Genomic DNA, 23,839 nt, shown 5'->3' on the forward strand with positions numbered 1-23,839 from the left:
TTGTTTCATGCTTGTTTGTAAACAAGCGCCTGATCTGGTGTTCACTGTGCTGAAGAGGTATTTGCATAACAGAAGTATTTCCATGATATGAACGCTATTTTGTCAGGTTTAGAATGAATGAAAATTCTTCCTTTAAACAAGAAAAGTTAAAGTCGAATGTCACGTATAGATAAAATGTATTTTATCAATGTTACAAAACCAAGTCATGGGAGAAAACTCATTGGAAAATAAAATGTAAGTGTCGGTTATCTCCCCATGTACTGAACATCAAACCAATCAAAATGCCTTTTGTAATAAGCTTTAGAAGTTAGAATTCCTTTCAGTGACAGCAGAAAAAATACCCAGGTAATCTTGTATTTATCGTCATTGAAAATATTCTTTATGAAACTATATAGAGACTATTACACTAGCTATTTAATAGGAACCGAGTTGTATATGAAGCAACAAATCTTAAAAATAGTGCTTCTCGATAAAAATCTACTTGAGTTCAAAATTGAGGGTGAAGTACAACAACAACAACATGAGTGATTTCCCATCCTGGAATTGTTCGTGAACTGTATTCCTTGAGTGATGTTACCTTGTGGCATTTGAAGCAGGCAGTGTATATAAAGGAGAACGCATCGATTATTGAAATATATGCCATTTCATGAGGAGCCCTACTTCAATGAGTGCTTAATTTATTTATGTATATATTTATATATTTGATTGGTGTTTTATTACGCCTTATTGGAGATGGTGGTGAAGTTTATACAAAACCCAGAGTAAACGTCAGCCTTGCGCGTGGCCTTTTGAATTAAATGTTGGATAATGAATGATATGCCTAACTGAGGACTATTTTCAAAGGCCTGGATATTTTCCTTATTGCACTTACATCCTCTGTGACAAGGTCTACCAGCAACTTGCAGATGGTCATGGGTTTCTCCAGGGCTCTGTCTGGTTTGCTCCCACCATAATGTTAATCCTAAAAGTGAAATATTCTTGACTACAATGTAAAAGACCAATCAAATAAAAAAATATATACAACCTCAATAATGTTTCCTACCTAATATTTTATCAGTTAGGCAGTCTCCAGTTGAGGGGGATCGCACTTTTGGCCGATCACAATGGGCTTTTTTAATGAACAAATGTAGGTCAATACGCCTGCTAGCCAAAACAACTGCTATCACAATTAACGGTCACTAGATTTGGTCAAAATGCCCGCCAAGGCATTATTGTGAGTAGCCAATATAAATGGTTAAAAGTAACCCTCTGATCACTTAGAAATACCAAGAGATGAAAAACGGACAATTATATATTGTGTACATATATTGCATATTGTTAATACATGCACATGTTTGACAGATTCCCACATTTGCGTTCTGACACAGCAAGTTATGTAACTGTGTCCGTTCTATTTGTGCAAATCTTTCTGACACCACAGTAGTGTTGTACATTGTGACCTCAATTTGTAGCGTTGGGATGTCACAACAACCTTTTCATAGCCATTCTTTGTTGCTAAGCTTCCCCTCTCAGGAACATGCTACTATACATAAATGACCAGTTGTAGAGCAGGTAGCTTTGTAATGTGCCTGACGTCAAATTAAAGGTACGAAGAATACATCAGGGAACCAGACTAAAGGCGCTACATTCACAGAAAGTTTATCTTGTGTTTAAAAAAGGCGTTACACGTAAACTTTTTTGATTATTTATTGTATTATTGTTTCTAAGTGATGGGGGAGCTATTTTTGCCAATTTATATCAGCTAACCCTCAACAATGCCTTGGCGGGCATTTCGACCTGAATTAGCAGGCGTTATGGTAACGGGCGTGTTGACCTGCTCCCTCATGAACAAGGCAGCCATTTCTCTGACTACAATTTTGTCAAAAGATTTGGACTAGTCCTTCTTTTGGATTTCCACGAAAAGTAAAGCCCTGCCAGTAATAATTCAGTTTTCCGACATTTTAAATAGTTCAGTCAACTACTTCACTTTTATTTATTTTTTTAAATTTTCAGTCAGCCATGAGTTTAACAGAGATCAGTGAGAACACCAAGATGGGGCGTGAAAATGCTCTGCTGGGCAACTACGACACTTCTCTGGTGTATTATCAGGGTGTGATCCAACAGATACAGAAACTACTGCTCACTATCAAAGATCCCTCTCGAAAACAGAAGTGGCAGCAGGTAAACACAATCTGTCATCAAACAAAAGCATGAACATTGTAACGACATGAGGATAGTGGAGTGATTCTCAAGCAAAAATGATGTTTCAGTTCTTTAACCTATCATCAAGGAGGAGATTTTGTTGGTTGATAACAGAGATAGGTGATAGATGTATTCTCGCAATGAACAGAATAATGATTAAATGGTTTAAAGCAGTGCTTGGTATTGGTTTCTAATTTATGATTCCAATTGCTTGTAACATTCAGCGGAAAGTAAATCTAAACATCCAATCCATGTGTAAACAAATGATAGTAATAAATTATTAAATGTGTTTATGTATCAGAATATTTATGCTGTTATTTCCACACTTAGGTGAGGCAGGAAATTGTAGCAGAAATGGAGCATGTGAAGGACATCACTCAGATCCTGTCCAGTTTTAAAGCAGAAAATAACCGAGCGTATGGAAGAGGGGGAGATAACCCTGGGGATTTTTGGTCTCATGATGATTACTGTCGTCATGAGGAGCCCACCAGAGATCCAGATGTCTGGCCTCCTCCCACTCCAGTAGAACATAAGTACGTCATTAACATTAGAAGTAACTTTCTCGCTCATCTGGGGGTCGTTTTCACAATACCATTTATGAGTTAAGTCAAAATTTCAAGTACAAGTTCAGAGGTTCTAGGCACTGAAATTTTGGCCATATCATAAATACTGTCTTAAGAATAATGCATTAAAATTTCAATTTCTAGTACCACAAACTACGAATTGTGACGAGGTATGTACTTTTGAGTAAAGGCGGATATTAATTTCTGGAATAGTTGACCGACAGTTCTGTCATTGTAGTAGAACTGCTTCTTGGAAAAATGTCAGTACTACTCACAAATACAACACTGATTACGCTGAAATATGTCCAAGTGTTTAGTCCTTGGTGTCTGCATGTATATATAGGCCAGGTTGGCTAACTTCATGGTTTGGTTAAAAGTTTTAAAGTTGACCACAAATTAAAGTAATGTGCATCGCATTTGCTAATAGTACATAATTAAGAGCACAAAAAAAGAAGAAAGAAAGATGAAACTGCACAGGAATTTGTATGCCAGTCTGTTCATTGTTTCAGGCCATCTCCACCAATCAGAGGAGGTGTAAGAGCAGCAGCCCGTAAACCTGACCCTAAAGGAGGCCGTGCGGGTAGAGCTCCCTCAGGCAATGACCGTGTCAGACCTGCTGGTAATGCTGATAGACGAGGGGCCGACCGAGGACGAGATAACAGGGCAGAGCGGCCAGTTAGGGGCAAAGACAGGGAGAAAAAGGTAATCTTTGGGGCTTCGTGTCATGTTTGATACTGGTACTTGGTAACTTTGCTAAGGGGCATGCTTGTTCGCTGTTCAATATAGCTAGAAAGAAAAAAGAGCAGACATCAGCGTTAATCAGACATCATTACTTGATGATATGTATGCATTTTTTGTTTGAAGTGTTGACCCACTGACATGCTTTTAATTAAGGCTACACGATTTTCTCCTCAATTTCCTCAGTATTCATTGCGTGTTTTTAGTAATACTCCAGCGACCAGTCGGTTCTGAGAGGTTACAGACCACCATACTATCATATAGTGCAGTGGCATTCTCCTCCGTATGTATTCATAGTACTAGTCAGTGTTATTTTTTGTAAACTTTGTGTGTGTGTATTATAGGCTGCTGATGAGGAGGAAAAAGAGAAGAGGTTTGACCCCAGTGGTTATGACAAGGATTTGGTGGAGAACCTGGAGAGAGACATCGTACAGAAAAACCCAAATGTACACTGGTAAGTCTTGAGTTTCATAGAGACATTTGTACAGAAAAACCCAAATGTACCCGGGTAAGTCTTTAGTTTCATAGAGACATTTGTACAGAAAAACCCAAATGTACACTGGTAAGTCTTGAGTTTCATAGAGACATTTGTACAGAAAAACCCAAATGTACCCAGGTAAGTCTTGAGTTTCATAGACAGGAGAGATGTATTGTACAGAAAATTCCCAATGTACACTAGTAATTCTAAGTGACTTAGAGAGACATTGTACAGAAGACCCAAATGTACTCTGTAAAGGCTGATTTGTATAGAAACATTGTACAGTAAAACCCAAATGTGCACTGGTAAATCCCTGGTGACGTAGAGAGAGATATCATGCTGAAAAACCCAAATGTACACTGGTAAGTCCTAGTGACATAGAGAGAGATATCGTACAGAAAAACCCAAATGTACACTGGTAAGTCCTAGTGACATAGAGATATCGTACATAAAAACCCAAATGTACACTGGCAAGTGTGAGTGACATAGAGAGAGATATCGTAGAGAAAAACCCAAATGTACACTGGTAAAACCGAGTGACATTGAGAGAGATATCGTAGAGAAAAACCCAAATATATACTGATAAGTCTTCTATATATACATTGTACAAAAAAAAAAAAAATGTACACTGGCCAGTCTCATTTATCTAGAGAGAGATAGTGTAAACAAAACATTTGATTGTTTTTCTGAGACTTATCTGCTTTTGTAGGGATGACATAGCTGACCTGACAACAGCGAAGAAGTTACTGGAAGAGGCTGTTGTTTTACCCATGATGTTGCCAGAGTTTTTCCAGGGCATTCGCAGACCATGGAAGGTAGGAGTTCTGTCCCCTGCCAAAATATAAATGATAAAAAGGGCAAAAATATGTTAAGAAAAATTAATGTAGAAACTGAAAGGATCAGTTGTTACAGGTTACTCAGGTTGGAATATCAGTAAACTAAAAGTAAGGAGTTTGGGTAAAATTACATTTCCATTAGCTATTTGGGATTGAAGTAGCTCCATGTGCCGCTACACTTTCGCTAGCACTAAAGAGTAGTAGTGCTACACAATGTTCTGTTTGATTTCCTTGGAGTAGTTCTGCCAACTTGCACCTCAGGCACTTTCTTGTGTCTCTTGCGAAAGTATAGGCCAACACAAGTATACAACCTACTTTGGCAGCCTCACTTTCATTCCTTAGGAGATTGCCGGCCTTGAAGATCATCGCGCCATATCAAAATGAAACCTATCAGTCCTGATGTCCGTGGTGAGTGTAAACAATGTGGCCTGCTGTGAGTTGAGGGTTCCCACCGAAGTCACCTTAACATAGTATATTTTGAAACCTACAACTGCTGTAATATTTCACTGAAACAGATGAGAACTACTAGCCAAAAAACTGGTCCACCTGTGTGGTCAGACGGGGCCAAATCCTGTGAAAGTCCTCAGTCATTGCTTACATGCAGGACGCGATCGCCATAACAGGTTGGTCTCATTTTAACATGGGCCATTGATTTTTGAAGCCAGCAATCTTCTAAGGAATAAAGGTTAGGCCACTGAAATTGTAGTGTGCATATTTTTTTGGTCTGTATTTTGCAGGAGACACGAGAAAAGTATTAATATTTTAATATTTTTATAATTATTTCGTACCCCATGGTACAATTCCCATGGTAAACTGGTGTAGAACTTACAGGTGTCCACGTTAAGCTTTAGTTGGCAGTGTGCAGTTTTGGGGTTTTTGCAGGGTGTTCTCATGGTGGGGCCACCTGGCACAGGAAAGACGATGTTAGCCAAAGCTGTGGCTACAGAATGCCATACTACCTTCTTTAATGTCTCTTCATCAAGCCTCACATCCAAATATAGAGGGGAATCTGAAAAACTGGTCCGGCTCCTCTTTGAAATGGTAAGAGCCTCATGTACATTTTATGTCACAATATTTTTCTAATGGGAATTGTGTCCCCTTTCTGTTTTTTTTTTTTCCTTTATTGCACGTGCTTGCCATCAGGGTGTGATGATGGTGGGACCTCCAGGGACTGGGAAGACCTTGCTGGCTAAGGCGGTGGCCACCGAGTGTCACACGACCTTTTTTAATGTCTCCTCGTCCTCCCTCTCCTCCAAGTATCGCGGCGAGTCTGAGAAACTTGTCCGCCTTCTCTTCGAGATGGTATGATGTGTGCTCCTGCTATGTGCTCCCGCTGTGTGCTCCCTAGGGGCTTCACTCAACCTAACCCAACCTCGCCGTAGTTGTATGTAGTGTGTACCGAGTACTTAACTTTTTCAGCCAGCCGGATTGTTCTAATGTCAACCTGACACACAGAGCATGTATCACTTTGTTCACTTCTTACCAAGTTAATAATTGTCACAGGTGTAACTACTTCTTTATACTGGGATACTGTAGACACTTTAGAGAATATACATGTAGTAGTGTCACACTTAGCCTCGATATTGTAGCTTTTGAATGTATTGATAAGCTCAGCATAATTGATTTTATTATATTTAACTGTGATGAGGGGAGTAGATTAGTGGAACTCTTGTAGCAAACCAGAAGTATTGTGACCATTCTGTCAAGCATTGGGACCGCTCTGTCAAGCATTGTGACAATTGTAACAAGCAGTGTGTCCATTCTGCGAGCTGTAAAAGTTTTTTTTTTTTTTAAATTTTAGATTTGTGTGCCAAATGGATCTGTAGGTAAAATGTAGTTTTTGTTAGTTGGTCATATTTCACTCATGGATCGGTACGGCCAAACCAGACTTAGGATTTGTAAGTCAAATATGCTGTAAGATATACATGTATGTAAAAATAAAAAAAATTCATCCCCTTTAGAAAACTGCACCTCTCATAGTTTGCTTTGTAAACCTAACTTATTTTGTGATCTTTCATCTGCATCTGCATCTGTATTAAAATCCCACCCAGCGACCCTAACTACTGCTGACTGCTGAGCATTGTATTAACACTTAAGTTTGTTTGGTACAAGTACCAGTGGAATTACCAGCTCTCTGGTTGAAGTGATGAAGATTGATTATGAATTCTATTTGTTGTTTGTACTCATTGCAATTTAAAGAGTGTCATATAATATTAATTCATAGAACAGGTAATTTCACGTTGTCTTTGCATGGCTATGTTGAAAGACTTGTTTTGGAATCTTAGAATGGGTACTTACCTTTAGCTGTAAAAATTCTGAACGGTATTTTCTATATGATGTATTTGTCTTTGTTAAAGGTTCATTTCTGTTGTTAACTCACCTTTCCCTTTTCAACATTACATTTATTGTGTGTATCATGCCTACTCGGAGGCACCTGTCATTCTGATTGATTCCATTTGCAGAAAATGTTGACAGATTTTGGGTTTGATAGATGTGTTCAGTTGGTAGTTAACTGATAAACTTATACCCATGGACTCCACTTGTCTGCTAATTTGTTTTCAAAAGCTTGGTTCTGTTCTTTTGTACTCATGTGTGCGCCATGTTGTGCTCTTCTCTGCACCTTGTGTGAAGAGACTGTTGTTTTCTGTTAACGGACTCAGTTCTCGGTTCCATATGTGAACAGACTGCTGTCTTCTGCTCACAGGCTCAGTTCTCTGCACCTTGTGTGAAGAGACTGCTGTTTTCTGTTAACATACTGAGTTCTCGGTTCCCTGTGTGAAGAGACTGTTGTTTGCTCTTCACAGACTCAGTTCTTGGTTCCGAATGTGAACAGACTGTTGTTTCTGTTCACAGGTTCAGCTCCCGGTTCCCTGTGTGAACAGACTGTTGTTTTCTGTTCACAGACTCACTTCTCTGTTTCCTGTGTGAACAGACTCAGTTCTGTCACCCTGGTGGAAACAAACTGTTTTCTGTTCACAGACTCACTTCTCTGTTTCCTGTGTGAACAGACTCAGTTCTCTCACCCTTATGGAAACAGACTGTTGTTTTCTGTTCACAGGCTCAGTTCTCTTTTCCCTCTATGAACAGACTGTCGTTTTTCTGTTCTCAGGTTCAGTTCTTTTTTCCCTCTATGAACAGGCTGTCATTTTTCTGTTCTCAGGCTCGGTTCTTTTTTCCCTCTACGAACAGGCTGTCATTTTCTGTTCACAGGCTCAGTTCTTCGTTTCCTGTGTGAACAGACTGTTGTTTTCTGTTCACAGGCTCAGTTCTCCTTTCTTTCTATGAACAGACTGTCGTTTTCTCTTCACAGGCTCAGGTCTTCGTTTCCTGTGTGAAGAGACTGTTGTCTGTTCACAGGCTCAGTTTTCAGTTCCATATGTGAACACACTGTTGTGTTCTGTCCACCGACTCAGTTCTCTATTCCCTGTGTGAACAGACTGTTGCTTTCTCTTCACAGGCTAAGTTCTTGGTTCCTTTGTCCAGTTTCCCAGGATCACATCTTGGTTCCCTGTGAGAACAGACTGTTGTTTTCTCTTCACAGGCTCAGTTCTATGCGCCAAGTACTATATTTATAGATGAGATAGATTCTATATGTTCCAAGAGAGGCTCTGACTCGGAGCACGAGGCCAGTAGACGAGTGAAGTCAGAACTGCTTGTTCAGATGGATGGTAAGTTAGCCTGTCCGTCAGCTCACTAATTTGAAAAAAAAAATAGATAAACAATAGATTGGGATGTAACACAAGGTGTTGTCAGTGGATGGGGTGATATAGGTACATGTATACCAGTACCTGTATTTCTTTATATTCCTGGTTGTCTGTGGTTGTGAAGGATGACTAAGCATCTGTTGTGTTGGACCTAACAATTTCACCCATGACAAGTTACTCATTGTTCCTGATTTTAGAGCCTGATTGATGTTATAAAAGTGTTCTGAGGTTTGTGTGGAAGGTGCGATTATACCCAACTGGGAAAATGTAAATTTCGTTATCCAAAATAATATTTTTTGACTTTTATACGCCCCTAAAATAAAATTTTTAATGATGAATTTTTAGGGCAAATACAGCACACCATGAATTCATAGCAAATACTCCAAATAATCTGAACATTATTTTTTCTATAGCATGTTGTCATAGCTGCATGAAATGGATAGCGACAGTAACCATCTGTAATAGTGATAGGATTCTATATCCACGTGATTTATTTTTCAATGCCCATTGACCATTGTTTTGTCCACAGGTGTGACAGGTGCTACAGGCAATGACCCCTCTAAGATCGTAATGGTTTTGGCTGCGACTAACTTCCCCTGGGACATAGATGAGGCCCTTAAGAAGGCGGCTAGAGAAAAGGATCTATATCCCTCTGCCGACAGGTAAGGGCTCAAGGAATGGCTGCTGTAGTTACAGGATGTCTGTGGTGGGATGGGTACATCGTGATAAAGCTTCTGTTGGTAGAGCACTTTCTATTTTGTTGATCAAAGGTAGTGTACATATTATTAAATAATTTCCATACACTTATTTCCAGATAGCTTTGAACTTCCTTTAGCAAACCCAATTCAGGAAATTCAGGTGGAATAATCAAGGAGTGATTCTTTCCTCTTATGTACAAGATTTTATTCACATATCTGCCTTATGCTATTTTCATGAATTTTTCAGTTACATTAGCAATCAGATTTAAGGATACCCAGTGAGTATAGTTAATCATATTTTCAAAAATCATGGCAAGACTCAGAGGTACCTGAAGTACACCATTGCCTTTCAGAATCTTACACATGGATATTGTCTATCAGGTCCAAACAAAGGGGAAAAAAGGATACAGCTGTACAAGTATATGACTGTACAGTCCAGTAAACACTGAGTAGTTGTGGTACATGTATATGACTACAGTTCAGTAAACATTGAGTAGTTATGGTACATGTATATGACTGTACAGTCAAGTTAACACTGAGTAGTTGTGGTACATGTGAATGACTGTACAGTCCAGTAAACACTGAGTAGTTGTGGTACATGTATATGACTACAGTTCAGTAAACACTGAGTAGTTATGGTACATGTGAATGACTGTACAGTCCAGTAAACACTGAGTAGTTGTGGTACATGTGAATGACTGTACAGTCCAGTAAACACTGAGTAGTTGTGGTACATGTATATGACTACAGTCCAGTAAACACTGAGTAGTTGTGGTACATGTATATGACTTCAGTCCAGTAAACACTGAGTAGTTGTGGTACATTTATGACTGACAATCCAGTAAACACTGAGTAGTTGTGGTACATGTATATGACTACAGTGTAGTAAACACTGAGTAGTCATGGTATGTGTAATTGTCAGTGTTCACATAGCTCTGTGTACTTTTGTACAGTGGTGGGTCGTGAGGAGCTGCTCAAGATTAATCTGAAGGAGGTAGAGATTGACAGTTCTATCAACCTGACCATGATAGCAGAGAAGCTGGACGGTTACTCCGGAGCAGACATCACTAATGTCTGCAGGTAGGTACAGTTCAAGGTCCACTTTCGTAAAGCTTCATAAATCAAGTTTTTGTGTTTTTCTTGTAAATGATGTCGTCTTATAGCGCTACAACCTAGACAACATCTTTTACCAAAAAAGTACAAGAAATATGAAGTTTTGTGAAAGTGGTTTCTGGTGTACACAGTGCGAGTTCACCCAGGTAGCCTGTCTATCTGTCAAACTGGATTCTGTGCAGTAAGTGACCCAGTATTGTCTGTTTCAGTGACAGTTTGTGAGCAAGTTCATTCTCCTCTACGTAGTACAGTTATTGCATACCCCCGAGCATCTGCATCAGCTTTGGCATTGAATAACAGGGAAAGCAATGTTAAAGTAAATGTAAAAGGGGTGGTATCTCAAAAACTACAGCATGTATTGAGCTGAGGTTTTGCGTACATGTGAAGCACATCAACACAAGGGGGAGGTTCTATCGTTGATGCTGTGTGTGCATTTTGATTACCATAAATTACCAATCATGACTAAAACCTGTTTTGTACATTCTTTACTATAAATTAAATGACTTTAGCAGCAAAGCCACTTTTTGTGATCTGTACTAGCTGATAAGGATCTTACTCGGCTTTAAAACTTTAATCCCTTCTTGATTGATTGATTAATTTGTGTCACGACTTGAGTACGATACTGTATGCATTGAACTCAAGTTTTGCATTCTCAAGTCTCCCACAGGCAAGCTACCAAATCTAACTTGTAGCTTATAGGTCAAGTGCAACCAGCCAGAACCATGCATGCATTACATGTTGAAAATGTTACATGATTCTGATTTGTTGTTGGTTTCTGATTTTGATGAATTCTTTGTTTCATTCTTTGGTATCTTAGATGCACAAATTTGCATATTTGTATAGTTTAATATAAATTCTCCAAACTTGCCTGCTGTACAGAATTACATGTAATGAAGTCTGGAAAAATGATTTTACTGTCAGTGAATAGATCTTGTTGATGCATATCAGAATACAGCCTAAAATGTTTTTTTTTTTCCTGGTTTCAGAGATGCTGCTATGATGCCTTTCCGCAGAAGAATCCAGGGTTTAACACCAGAGGAAATCCGCAATGTTCCCAAAGAAGAGTTGATACTGCCCGTATCCATGGCTGACTTTGAGGAGGCCATGAACAAAGTCAGCAAATCTGTGTCTAAAGCAGATCTTGAAAAATATGAGGCTTGGATGAAAGAATTTGGATCAACATGAGGGACTACAAAGCACGCTGAAGATTGCTACAGAAAACTGCCTGTTCACAAAAGATGTGATTTCTCATGAGAAGAGGTTTTCTATGCTGATAGTATTAAATTAATTGTATTTTCATTTATACATAGAGAAGTATAACCCACTGAAGTAGTCAGTCCAGGCACAGTTTTGGTCTTGCACAAACAAAAAAAAGACATTCCATGCAAACCCATTGGAAGTCAAGAAAAAATTGTCAATTGGCACAGTCATTGCCTTTTCACTCACATGCACAATCATGACTAAAACCTGTTTTGTACATTCTTTACCATAAATTAAATGACTTTAGCAGCAAAGCCACTTTTTGTGATCTGTACTAGCTGATAAGGATCTTACTCGGCTTTCAAACTTTAATCCCTTCTTGATTGATTGATTAATTTGTGTTTAAACAAATGCTCAAGAATTTTTAACTTGTATGATGGTGGTCATATTTGTGGGTGGAGGAAACTGGGCTAAACTCCGGACCTTCTTTGTATACTAATCTTATTGAGTAAAATACTGGTGATTTATCAGCTGTTTTATCCGATGAGCTCTTAACAGATGTATAATGCATTTCAACAAATGCAGTAGTTTTGTTTATACACAACCTTTGTCAGGATTGTGGGAAGGAGAAAGCACGGAACATTGGCAACCATACTGCATACCATGTTCATCCAGATTCACTGTTAAGAATCTAGTGATGCTTCATGAAAGATCACAAATCTCAAACAAATTTCAGTTAACAGTGACTATTATCATGGAACCATGTGGAAAAGGATAGCTCTGCATTATAACACAGATGTTCAAATTGTGACAGATTTGTCTCCACAGAACAGGGGGTCTCTCTTACCTAGTGGTTAGCGTGCTAGTGCATCACAGTGACCACGCAGATTCACCAATGCGACTGCTGTGAGTTCAAGTCCATGTCATTCTGGCTTTTTCTCCAGTCGTATGTGGGATGGTTGTGTGTTTCCTCACACCATAATGCTCAGTGCTGTTGTATAAGTGAAATATTCTCAAGTGTTGTGTAAAACTCCAAATCAAATAAATACTGGATGGGGGGTGTCTGATGTCTTTAGCATGATAATCCACTGAGGCAGCACTCTAAAAACATCGACCTGCGGTCCAGTCTGCTACAAGGAGAGTCATGATATGATGATACATTGTTGAAAACGATGTTCAGCAAACCAATCACCATATAAATAACAATTATTATTTTAATTCAGTTAACAACACTATCAATCATCTTTAGGTATGTGTTTGACTGTGTTTAGTAAAAAAAAAGTATAGATCAGTTGTATTTACTGCATTTGACCTAAAGTTTGAATTGTCTGAAGCACATATTGGCCTTCAAATATTTTGACACCAACACTGAAGTTCTTCTGACAAGAAATTAATCAAACTTCACACAAGACTGTGTCTTGTTAAAATTGGTAAACAAAAGGTAAAAATAAAATAAAAATCTTTTTATTTTGTTTATGTGGTATATTAACCAAGATAACACATATGAAGAAAATTGAATGGTCCAAGATATTACCTTTTTCAACCAAAAAGGCACCAGTTACTTCTGCCCCTAGAATGCACCATTTTTATTGTAACACCATTTTTTATTTTACCTTTTTCTCAGACTGAAAAAGTGTAGGGTACGAGAGACGTTTTTGTCGCGTTTCTCTAACACTGCATCCCCCCTCCATCTTAAGTGGTACGAGTTCCAGATAAAAAGTTGATTTATGGAATTTTCAATAACCAGGCATGTTAGAAACCAATGTCTGTGGTGTTACAGGTCTGTTTCCATTCCTCTTAGGAAAGGTTATAACTAAGGTTATATTATTTGTTATTTTTTTTAATAAAACATGAACATGAAACATGAAAGAGACACTCCCTTAGAATCATTACTGGTGGAATGTTACCCTTTCCAGTTTTCTGTGAAGAAAAATTATGTACACCTGGTAGGAGACACATCATTTATTTACCAATTACCTGACACACTACAGATCACCAGAAGTTTGGCCATGAAAAACGCACTTTCGGAAGCATGTAAAGGCTATAAAAAAAAGACTTTTGATGCTGGCACTTTAGTTTTTCTCTTAAGAAATTAAACAAAAAAAAAATAAAAAAATTTTTCGTCACAAACCCTTTTGTATTATATTTTTTCTTTTTTGAGAAATTTATGATTGAACATACCATATGCAATAATTAAAGAGTAAATGTACTGAATAAAATCAGAGCATCAGATATGTCAGTACAAAAGGGGATGGGTAAACAGGAAAGTCTTTTTTTATGAGGCCTAATCTGCTGTAAAATTCCATGACCTTTAAAAGTAGTTAACAAACACACTGTGATTAGTTTTCTCTTGTTTATTCTCTCAGCCACAACTTAAATCCAAGTATAACAAGCTCTAGCATGGTGAAAAACGTAACCCACATAACACAGACTAGCCCCCACTGTTGGCTTGGGACAGTCAAGGCATTTTCTCCACCAACTGTGCATTATTTGATAAATAACTTAATGTCACCAGCATCACCTCAGAATTGGCAGAATGAGTTAACAATACTGGATAGCACAAATTGTCCACAGAACAGACAGCATTACATACAGGTACCATACACTCTAACTGTAGATGTACCATCACAGTCTTTAAATAGATGTATACCAAATATGTAAGTGAAAGGTTTCTGTGTAGGCTGATCTGTAACTTCAGTGATGCTGGTATGAATGGACAAATCATAATTATCATATACATGCAAGTATATATATATATATGTAAAGGTCAAATATTGCATCATATACATTGGGAAGGAGAACATTGTCAAAGAGCAAATTAATGTTAATAAAATAGTTCACCTTTTTTAAATCCAGTGGAAACACTTCACCCATAAAATAGTTCAAATGTGCCCTACACCTTCAATATATTACAACTGTAGGGGTGACAATCTGAATGTGTGAATATGTCTCAACCTGCTTTAATAAACATATACAATGCACAATGCCAGGCTATGTCAATATTTAGATGAAGTCATTCTATTTGCAGGCTTAGCTCTGTTGACAAGGATACAGTGACATATATACAAGACTGGATTAAACTCAGAAATACAGCTAAAAGCTGTAGTGGTTACTGATTACAGTATTAGCACACACAGATACGCACTCACGCAAGCCTCAAAACAGTTTGGCAGTAGTATATTTACATGTATACCTATATGGTATGACAAATTAAGTTACATGTATTTTAGCATGTGTTATCCTGAATGTATATATTAAATAAAAGAATATATACATTGAGAAAACGGGGCTGTAGTTTTAACATGTCTGCCAAGTGTTGATGCTAGAAAATGTTATAACCAAACCATAAACAAATAATGAGAAATACAAACGTGCAAAAAGTACTAAAAACCACTGAGGTTTACGTTCTAAACCTCAGCAGATATCATCTTTAGCTTGGCAGGCTAGTAGAGATATAACCACAGCTTTATAATTTAGCAGTTACGCACAGATCATGCAAGTACATGTATTATGCTAACTTTATTTGTTTTGATACTTCACCAGAGTCCATGCATGCACACCTAACCTTGTACACCCGCTCTGCTTACCTTTTGCTTGGAGAACAAGTGAAATATTTTACAATTATACTAATCTTATAACACTGATGTGACTGGAAACAAACTGATGATTTCACAGTAGTGTTGCAATAAGCAGTTGTCAGCATGCATCATGTTTAAAAATTATTAAACCATGAACAAGGATTGTCTTTCACAGTTTACCCAATGCAACCTCATGATTTAGCACTCAATAGTTTACATCCTGCTTCTGTAAAACTTTAACAGAGCAGAAGTTGTCTGTGGCAGGTGCTGAACATAATGTGTCTGACAATTCATCAGGTATAGTATGGCCAGAGTAATCACAATCTGAGTACTCCTACCCACATCATCCTTGTTAACTCGAAAATACCCACAACCGAAAACAGGAGTCGCTCGGTCAAGGATTACTACACTACACCAGTTTACTCCTACTGCTGAACACTTTTTCGATGTCCATCTCTTTAGGGAGTAAACTTCTAACAGTACTGACCTACACCATGACCTGTCTAACTAAATGTACAGTTCTACCTGCATATATGTAGTTCAATTACTAAACTGCTATTTGTTCATAAACTAGACTGGTGACTGGTGGCATAAAAGTACAGTATAAATTATTTTCTCAATGTAAAATGGATTTTTCTCTTGTCTAAGTCCAAATCTGGAAGTCTGAATCCGCAGATCTGACATCATATGTGACTAGATAGGATTACTAGTAACACATATAAAAGATTGAGCTCTACAAATGATAACTAAACTGATAACAATTTAATATGGAAAGTTTTGATGTTGGATTTTACCGCTGGCAAGTCAGAATGTGCTGATAATCATTGCAATAAAATGTCATATGTTTGTACATACAAGTAAATAATAACAATAAAAGAACACCTTCCATCACTGCAAGTAATAAACCTACACCTGGAAATGTTATTAAAATGATCACAACCAGCTTGTAAGCATCACAATAACACCTAGACGACCGGTTCGCCCTACTCGTACATCCCACCCAGCCCTGCCACACTCCCTTAGGCTTTTTGAGGGAAGTCTAAACAAGGCATGTATTCTCTTCACTCAGAAGTCTCCCTCTCCCCTGGTGACTCCAAAGTCACGGATAACACTTTTACCGTACATGCACCTGAACTTTAAATATCACTGGTCAAACATAAACATAAAGAAGAGCTAGAGATTCTCACAGAACACTGTATCGTGCACCCCATGTGCAGTTGTGCCCAGAACTATACCACATCACTGCAGAGTCTGGTATATTATAGTGCCTGATTCAACACCTCCAGACAGTCAGCTCCAGAATAACGTTAATCAACAGCTCTTACATATACAAAGACTGGCGTCTTCACAGGCAGGAGAATGTCAAAGTGCAAGGGAGACAACTGTTACACTAGATCAAGGGTATAAGGAGCATCCCCCTGCACCATCTTCCAGATCTGCCCCTCGTCTGTGTCACTGCTAATCTCCCCTTCCCCTATACCATACTCCTCCAGCTCTTTGCGCACACTGTCCTGACGAGTGAACATCACAGATTCCAGCTGCTGCCACGCTGCGTCCACAGAAGCCTGAGTCTCCGCGAAGTCCAGGTTTAAGTGCTCTACCTTTGTCTCAGCTGTGTTAGCATGCTGAAGGGAGGGGGCGTGGCAGGTCTGTGGAGCACCAAGAGTAAGGGAGCTGTGGTCCTCCTGTGAGGGAGGAGAATGCAAGTGTCTAGGGCTGGCTCCAGGAGTGTCAGAGAGAGTCAGTGAGGCCCCAGGGAAGTCTTGAGGCTTGGGTACAGGGGCTGGGATAGCAGAGCTGGTCTCAGCCACCTCGTGGCTACCCTCATGAGAGTAGATCTGTAACAACAATAACAAACAGAGGTTATTTATTTATTTCATTGTTTTTTAACATACTCATGTACATTTTTGTTACTTACATGTTGGCAATCAATTAAGTGGTGGAAAGAACAGGAGTAACCAGAGCAAACCACCCACAATTGGCAAGTTACTAACAGTTTCCTAGGGCTGATTTTAAATGCATAATTAAAGTCAACTATTCACTCAGTCAGTGTGGACCACAGCTCAAAGAGAGACTGGATGCTGAAGGGATTTCTCCTTAAAAGCACCCCTATATTGTCAGAAATGTACACCAATAACATAATTACCTTCTTGGAATCTAAATTCAAATTGATTAACACAACCACCCACCTGATGTAACATCCTGTCGTTTTACAGCGTTATCTTCAAAGGCGATAAACGGGGCTTTAGGTGGAGCATCACCCTCCGGGTCCAGACTGTTGAAGTTGAGTAGGTCATCGGTGTTTGTTCTGATGCTAGTTGTGCTGGTAGTCTCCTCAAAACTCAGGTTTTTATTTGTCACACTTAGGTCTATGATGTCCTCAATTCGGCCCTCTTCTGCCGCTTCCTGGGAGGCCAGCTCCCCACCCAGCTCTGTAGAGGTCACCAGGTCGTCGTCACGGTACGAGGATGTCAAGGAGCGCCCCGTGTCATCTGTTTTCATACTAATGCTGCAAAGAAAGAACACAGCCATTATATACATAGGTTCTTATGGACATTTGTCCTATTTTGCTTTTGAATCCAAGTACTTCTGGCAGCCAGAGTAAGAAGATATGTAACATCTTTCATAGGCCATTATGGAGCCATAAAAGCTTCATAATTGGCCTTCTGTAGAACAAAACTGTCTCAAAATATCCAATTGAACTATCAAACACGTGACTTAAAAGCTTATTCGGAGCATTTAAAACCGAATACTGACAAACCCTCCTCGGTAAAACCTCAGCTTAAGTTTTACTTTCAAAGTACATATTCCAATTGTCGCTAACAAAACTGATAATCAGACGACACATAAAATATAAAGCATACAAAGTTATGGTTTTGTAGTGTACAAAATGCTCCACCATACAAGTTATACCAATGATCTCAGATGGAAACAGTAGTGAGAATCAATATTATGGTTTTGTAGTGAACTAAATGCTCTACCATACAAGTTATAGCAATGATCTCAGATGGAAGCAGTAGTGCGAGTCAACATTATGGTTTTGTAGTGAATTAAATACTCCACCATACAAGTCATACCAATGATCTCAGATGGAAGCAGTAGGGAGAATCAAAGTTATGGTTTTGTAGTGAATTAAATACTCCACCATACAAGTCATACCAATGATCTCAGATGGAAGCAGTAGTGAGTATCAATATTATGGTTTTGTAGTGAATTAAATACTCCACCATACAAGTTATACCAATGATCTCAGATGGAAGCAGTAGTGAGAATCAATATTATGGTTTTGTAGTGAATTAAATACTCCACCATACAAGTTATACCAATGATCTCAGATGGAAGCAGTAGTGAGAATCAAAGTTATGGTTTTGTAGTGAATTAAATACTCCACCATACAAGTTATAGCAATGATCTCAGATGGAAACAGTAGTGAGAATCAAAGTTATGGTTTTGTAGTGAATTAAATGCTCCACCATACAAGTTATAGCAATGATCTCAGATGGAAGCAGTAGTGAGAATCAATATTATAGTTTTGTAGTGAACTAAATGCTCCACCATACAAGTTATACCAATGATCTCAGATGGAAACAGTAGTGAGAATCAAAGTTATGGTTTTGTAGTGAACTAAATGCTCTACCATACAAGTTATACCAATGATCTCAGATGGAAACAGTAGTGAGAATCAATATTATGGTTTTGTAGTGAACTAAATGCTTCACCATACAAGTTATAGCAATGATCTCAGATGGAAGCAGTAGTGAGAATCAATATTATGGTTTTGTAGTGAACTAAATGCTTCACCATACAAGTTATAGCAATGATCTCAGATGGAAGCAGTAGTGAGAATCAATATTATGGTTTTGTAGTGAACTAAATACTCCACCATACAAGTTATACCAATGATCTCAGATGGAAGCAGTAGTGAGAATCAATATTATGGTTTTGTAGTGAACTAAATGCTCCACCATACAAGTTATAGCAATGATCTCAGATGGAAGCAGTAGGGAGAATCATGCCAACACATGCTAACAATGTAGACCAAATTTCCTTTTACATCCAGTGTATTATGCTATACTTCAGAAAATTGTCACACTAGGTCATCGCTAAATTAAACAGGAAGATTTCAGTTAAGCCAACTCACAGCACTATTACCCTATGCTTGTATAAATGTACATTACAAGCTATAACAATTAAGACTTCACACACAGACAGTGTTGTCCGCCACTATATAAATGTATATGTATTAAGTTTAAACATAATGCTTGTTTGAGTACATGCATGTCTGGCATCATATTCAACTTCTACGGTCTATTATTATAAGAGTAAATTCTACAAGATAGATAAACTTACAACCTGGGGGTAGAGTTTACATGCAGTACAGTTACAGCTCTGTACAGGCGCCATCCACCAGTATTCACACTACACAGGTACAGGGTGTAGACCAGTCCCAAAACATCTTGTATGACAGTAAGAATTCAGGTAGGCAGGTGCCCTACATATCAGGATGTACCGCTAAATGCAGCTACACTAGCCCCAAGGTATCCTCGTGACGGCATGTTACACAGCTCAATGCATGCGTTGTTATACTAGTTCAACAGCTAGAGACAGTATTACATACCTGTTTACCACAGCAGTCGAGGGAATGCTTAAACAATTTCCAATATGAGATATGACACGAGATTGTGGACTGTCAGTGAATTATTTACATGTAAGTTGTCAAAAAACTGCTACAAACAAAATGGTCATAAAAGAGACAGCCATAGGTGAACAGGTCACAAGGCACATCTGTAAGACAGCTGTCCTTTATACGTGCCACACTGGATACACAACTCCATATATAATCCACATCAACATTACATGCATGTGTATCATTCACTACTATATATATATATTATACACCAGTGCATGAAGTCAACCTGAATGACCATTTGTGGTGTGTGGCCAGGCAATACGTTGACCTAAATGTACATGTATTTCACACACTATTGTACATGTACGTTCACATTAAAACTTTAAAATCTCAACTATATATTCATTAGAAAACTCTAGAAATCCTTGAAAGCACTCCAATACATCAGTATTTAAGGACATAACACTGGCTGAATGAAGTTTGTACATTAGTACAAGTACGGTACCTGACATCCAGATGTTCCTGTGTCTGTGTCACAGACCCTGCTGAAAGCAGATACGATGTGGGACTGACTGAACACAGGCATGACCGGAAACTGAGGTGCATACAGCGTGACAACACGAGTTATTCTCGCCTGAAGTCAGTCATGCGCTCACCATAAACATGTCCTGTCATTCAGCACTGTAAGATTTCAGCAGTCAGATTACAGGTAATCAGGGATTTAACCCTAGTCTGTCTTCAGGTGTCCCCATGAACCTTTAAAGGTACCACTTAATAGGTGAAATCAACCCAATGAACGACAGCCAAATTTGACAAGTTGTGCAAGGAGATAGCTTCATGATTCAAAGTCCAGGGAAATTATGGTCACAAGGAGACCTCTTGATTCACACTTATCAGAGATAGCTGTCTACAAACATTAAAGCATTAAAACACTTTTCTCTTTGGTTGACATTTAATCTTTTATAGCTTGTGTAACTTCTGTGCTGATTTTCACAAAATCTGTGAATCATTGATCTCTTAACTCTCCTAGTAAATTATAACACCTTATGGTGGTTGTAGACTGAAAAAAAAAACATACATGAAAAAAAGTTATTAGAAATTTTGACTTTTGGTCATACCACTTTTTGGTGGTTATAGACTGAAAAAAGTCACAAGGAATTTAGAAGTTTGTGAAGTGACCTCATTAAAATCATAGAAAGTGAGCTGTTAAAGCATCTAGTTCCCTGACAGTGCTCAGGGGGCTCATCAGTATAATACACCATTAATATACAGCCTGTTGAACATACATTTTTGATATTAAAAAAAGAGAAAATTATATTTTATACTACAGCAGTTCCTAGATATGAAAGCTTGTTCTTTCCATTCACAGGTGTTTGATTTATAGGCTGAAATCTGAATGCCATATAGCACCTTTTACCTGAGTCACCTTTGTAGTCTAGTCAGGTACATGTATGCGTAAGACACATATGTCAGGGGAGTGAGTGGGTGAGAACGACTATTTACCAAAGGGACACTCAAGTATAGGGGCAGAAGCTAAGCGTGACCTTGTCCAACACAGGAATGTAAGCTAACCTTCCTAAACTGAAACCTCTCCCTCATCTCCCACAATCAGGTCTATCTCACCTGGTATAAAGCACCGCAACACAGAAAACTGTGATTATGATCAGCCATAAATTACATGCTAATAACTCACATATTCAAATTAATGCTTGAATCAGTCACATTCATGAATATCTACAGCCTAGAACAGCACAGATTGCTGGCCATTGGCTGAGTTTATGCGTACCAACTACTTCAACTGTGTGTTGTCAGACAATGATATAAAGACTATCTTGATTACAATTCTTACATACTATTTATTACCACGAACAGATTAAACCTAACAGAGTAAACTGCAGATTTCCGGTTACATCTAGATCTGTTCTTTAGCTGTCATTTCTAAAATGCATTTTAAATAACAATTGCTCTTTTAAAAGTGCATTTTAAACATCAATTTCCCTTTTAACTAGATTACACTAAATGTGACTATAAATAGAGAAATCATCATACTGAAACACTGTCCAATGCATACTTACTAATAGATCCGACATCTGTTTCATTCTTCCCAGCTTAGCTTTCAGAAATACACATGTGTACTCTTCCATTTACTAACCTGGAACTCAGTCATTCCGCATGTGCTGTCCTCAAAGTCAAAGCTATACGTTACAAAAACATGCTTCCTGTAATCCTTCAGTAATTCTTACTTAATTCTATCCCCTAATTATTTGTGATTAGTAAAGGCCACAGTGTCAAAATTAACACATTTGTATCTGTTACATCAGAGACAAGCCAAACTTCGCTAACCACCATTTTCAATTTGAGTCAGCCGCACTCGGCATCAACCGGAAAAAGATAAACTCAGGGAATGACTTCATTGAAATCAATGAGATGGACACCATCTAAAAGGTGATTCACAAATTGTTTTGGAACCTTAACTTTAATTTGTGTGTTAATTATGAACAAAAATGATCTATAATCCATTATATAGTGAAAAATGACGATCTTAATTTTGGGAAGAGCAGCCAAGTCCAACCCAGCAACCGAGTCACGTGATTTGAAAATGGCGGCTTGCGAAGTTCTGATGCTGTTTGAGTGGGTGCGTCTGTTACATGTGTTATTTGCAATGCCCACAAAATGAGGTGATATGAATTCAGAATTACTTTAAGACCACAGGACACCTCTTTTTGTGGCTTTCAGCCTTGGCACTTTGGAGACAGCGCAAATGACAGGACCATTATAATTGTATGTAATCTATTCTGTCCAGTAGACTGTTCCTCAGCTTTCTGAATTATCACTGACAAGACTTTAATGGCTCTATTTCCTGGGACTACAACAGTTTGGAAGGCACATAGGTTTATACTTTAACTTGGGCTGTTATGAACAAAATACACACACCACTGATAAAGTTCTGTTGTCTATTTTCTGTGTTTTATTTCCAGTGCCCTTTCATACCTGTAGTGTGGAACATTGACAACATATGATGTTACAAATTACACTGCTACACTTAGGATAATACCTGCATAAAACTAATCCTCTGCAGCATTATACTGAGACAAGGTTTGTCCTTCAAGGGTACTTTTCTCCCATATACAAACATTAATCCATCATAAAACTACATCTAGGAGTGTTAAGTAAGTATATGTACAAAGTAATCACCTGAAGTTCACTGCCTGTGAGTTGACAGGTTAGTGGATAACATGTTGACAAAGTAACAGTGTATGTGTTACCTGTTCTTCTATTGACAAATGAATGCCTTCTAGCAAAGTGAAATGGACCATGGCTGGTTTAATGTATACATGCTCCTTAGTTTGTACTTTGTAAGGTGAGAGGATTTAGAATAGGGTGGTTAAGGTCTACTGGTAACTGAACTTGTACACAACACATCCTCTTGTTGCAGGTCAGTCACGAAGATTGGTACAATACAGTATACCCAGGTGTGTTAAAAAAAAAAAACTATAATACTGTAATTCTTCAAACTTTTCCCATGTTTGCAAGGTGTTTATTCAACCTCATTTTGAAGGCAAAATTAGGTGTAGATTGATAAAAGTATACTTTTTCTGAAGCCCTGAACTTGGCTAATCCAACCAATGTATTTTTGTCTCCAAAATCAAATTAAACACATGCATAAATTGCACTCAAAGTGGCACTTTCATATGCGAAATACTTGAGGAATTTGGGTACCGGTTCACAAATTTTGTAACATCCTTACAAGTTCGTTTTAAAGGTGAAATACATAAACCGGTCATACTATTGACAATTAACAAGATAAAGTTTCTTTTCTGTCTTCTGATAGTTGAGTAGTCTTGATACTTGTACTTAAGAATCTTTTCACTTATATGGCGATGATCAGAGGTAGATGAAACCAGTGCCTGAAGTAAACCATCGCCCTATCCCAGGTACCTAAAAACTACCCAACTTAAAGCACCAGCTAACACAAAGAGAGCTGGATTTGAACAAGTGACCTCATAAATTAAGGAAATAAGCTAAAATAAGTCTCAAAGTAATTCATGGAAGTGAATTAGTTATATGAGAATTGCACTTAGCTACACTTAATGAGGATGAATTGATTGATCACAAGTTC

At 38.2% G+C, this 23,839-nt stretch overlaps 2 protein-coding genes across 2 annotated transcripts in view; one reads left to right on the plus strand and one right to left on the minus strand.

Moving 5' to 3' along the window:
* Positions 1–270: 270 nt before the first annotated feature.
* LOC135470253 (katanin p60 ATPase-containing subunit A1-like) lies at positions 271–12,163 on the plus strand. Its single transcript, XM_064749077.1, is given in 12 exon segments — positions 271–345; positions 1,997–2,160; positions 2,512–2,714; positions 3,254–3,446; positions 3,827–3,936; positions 4,670–4,775; positions 5,679–5,837; positions 8,338–8,464; positions 9,030–9,115; positions 9,117–9,162; positions 10,152–10,278; positions 11,298–12,163. Coding segments are annotated over 11 exon segments (1,518 nt in total). The 5' UTR covers positions 271–345; positions 1,997–1,998; the 3' UTR covers positions 11,497–12,163.
* Positions 12,164–15,877: 3,714 nt separating this feature from the next.
* LOC135462087 (microtubule-associated protein futsch-like) overlaps positions 15,878–23,839 on the minus strand; it is a 43,999-nt gene continuing 36,037 nt past the window's right edge. Inside the window, exons 13-14 of the mRNA XM_064739440.1 lie at positions 17,279–17,598; positions 15,878–16,927 (exon numbers count right to left, since the gene is read on the minus strand). Of these exons, the coding sequence (XP_064595510.1) occupies positions 16,914–16,927; positions 17,279–17,598 (334 nt within the window). The 3' untranslated portion in view covers positions 15,878–16,913. The remainder of the gene's footprint in view (positions 16,928–17,278; positions 17,599–23,839) is intronic.

This window comes from Liolophura sinensis, chromosome 1 (genome assembly GCF_032854445.1).
Source record: "Liolophura sinensis isolate JHLJ2023 chromosome 1, CUHK_Ljap_v2, whole genome shotgun sequence".
NCBI classification, from domain to species: Eukaryota; Metazoa; Mollusca; class Polyplacophora; order Chitonida; family Chitonidae; genus Liolophura; species Liolophura sinensis.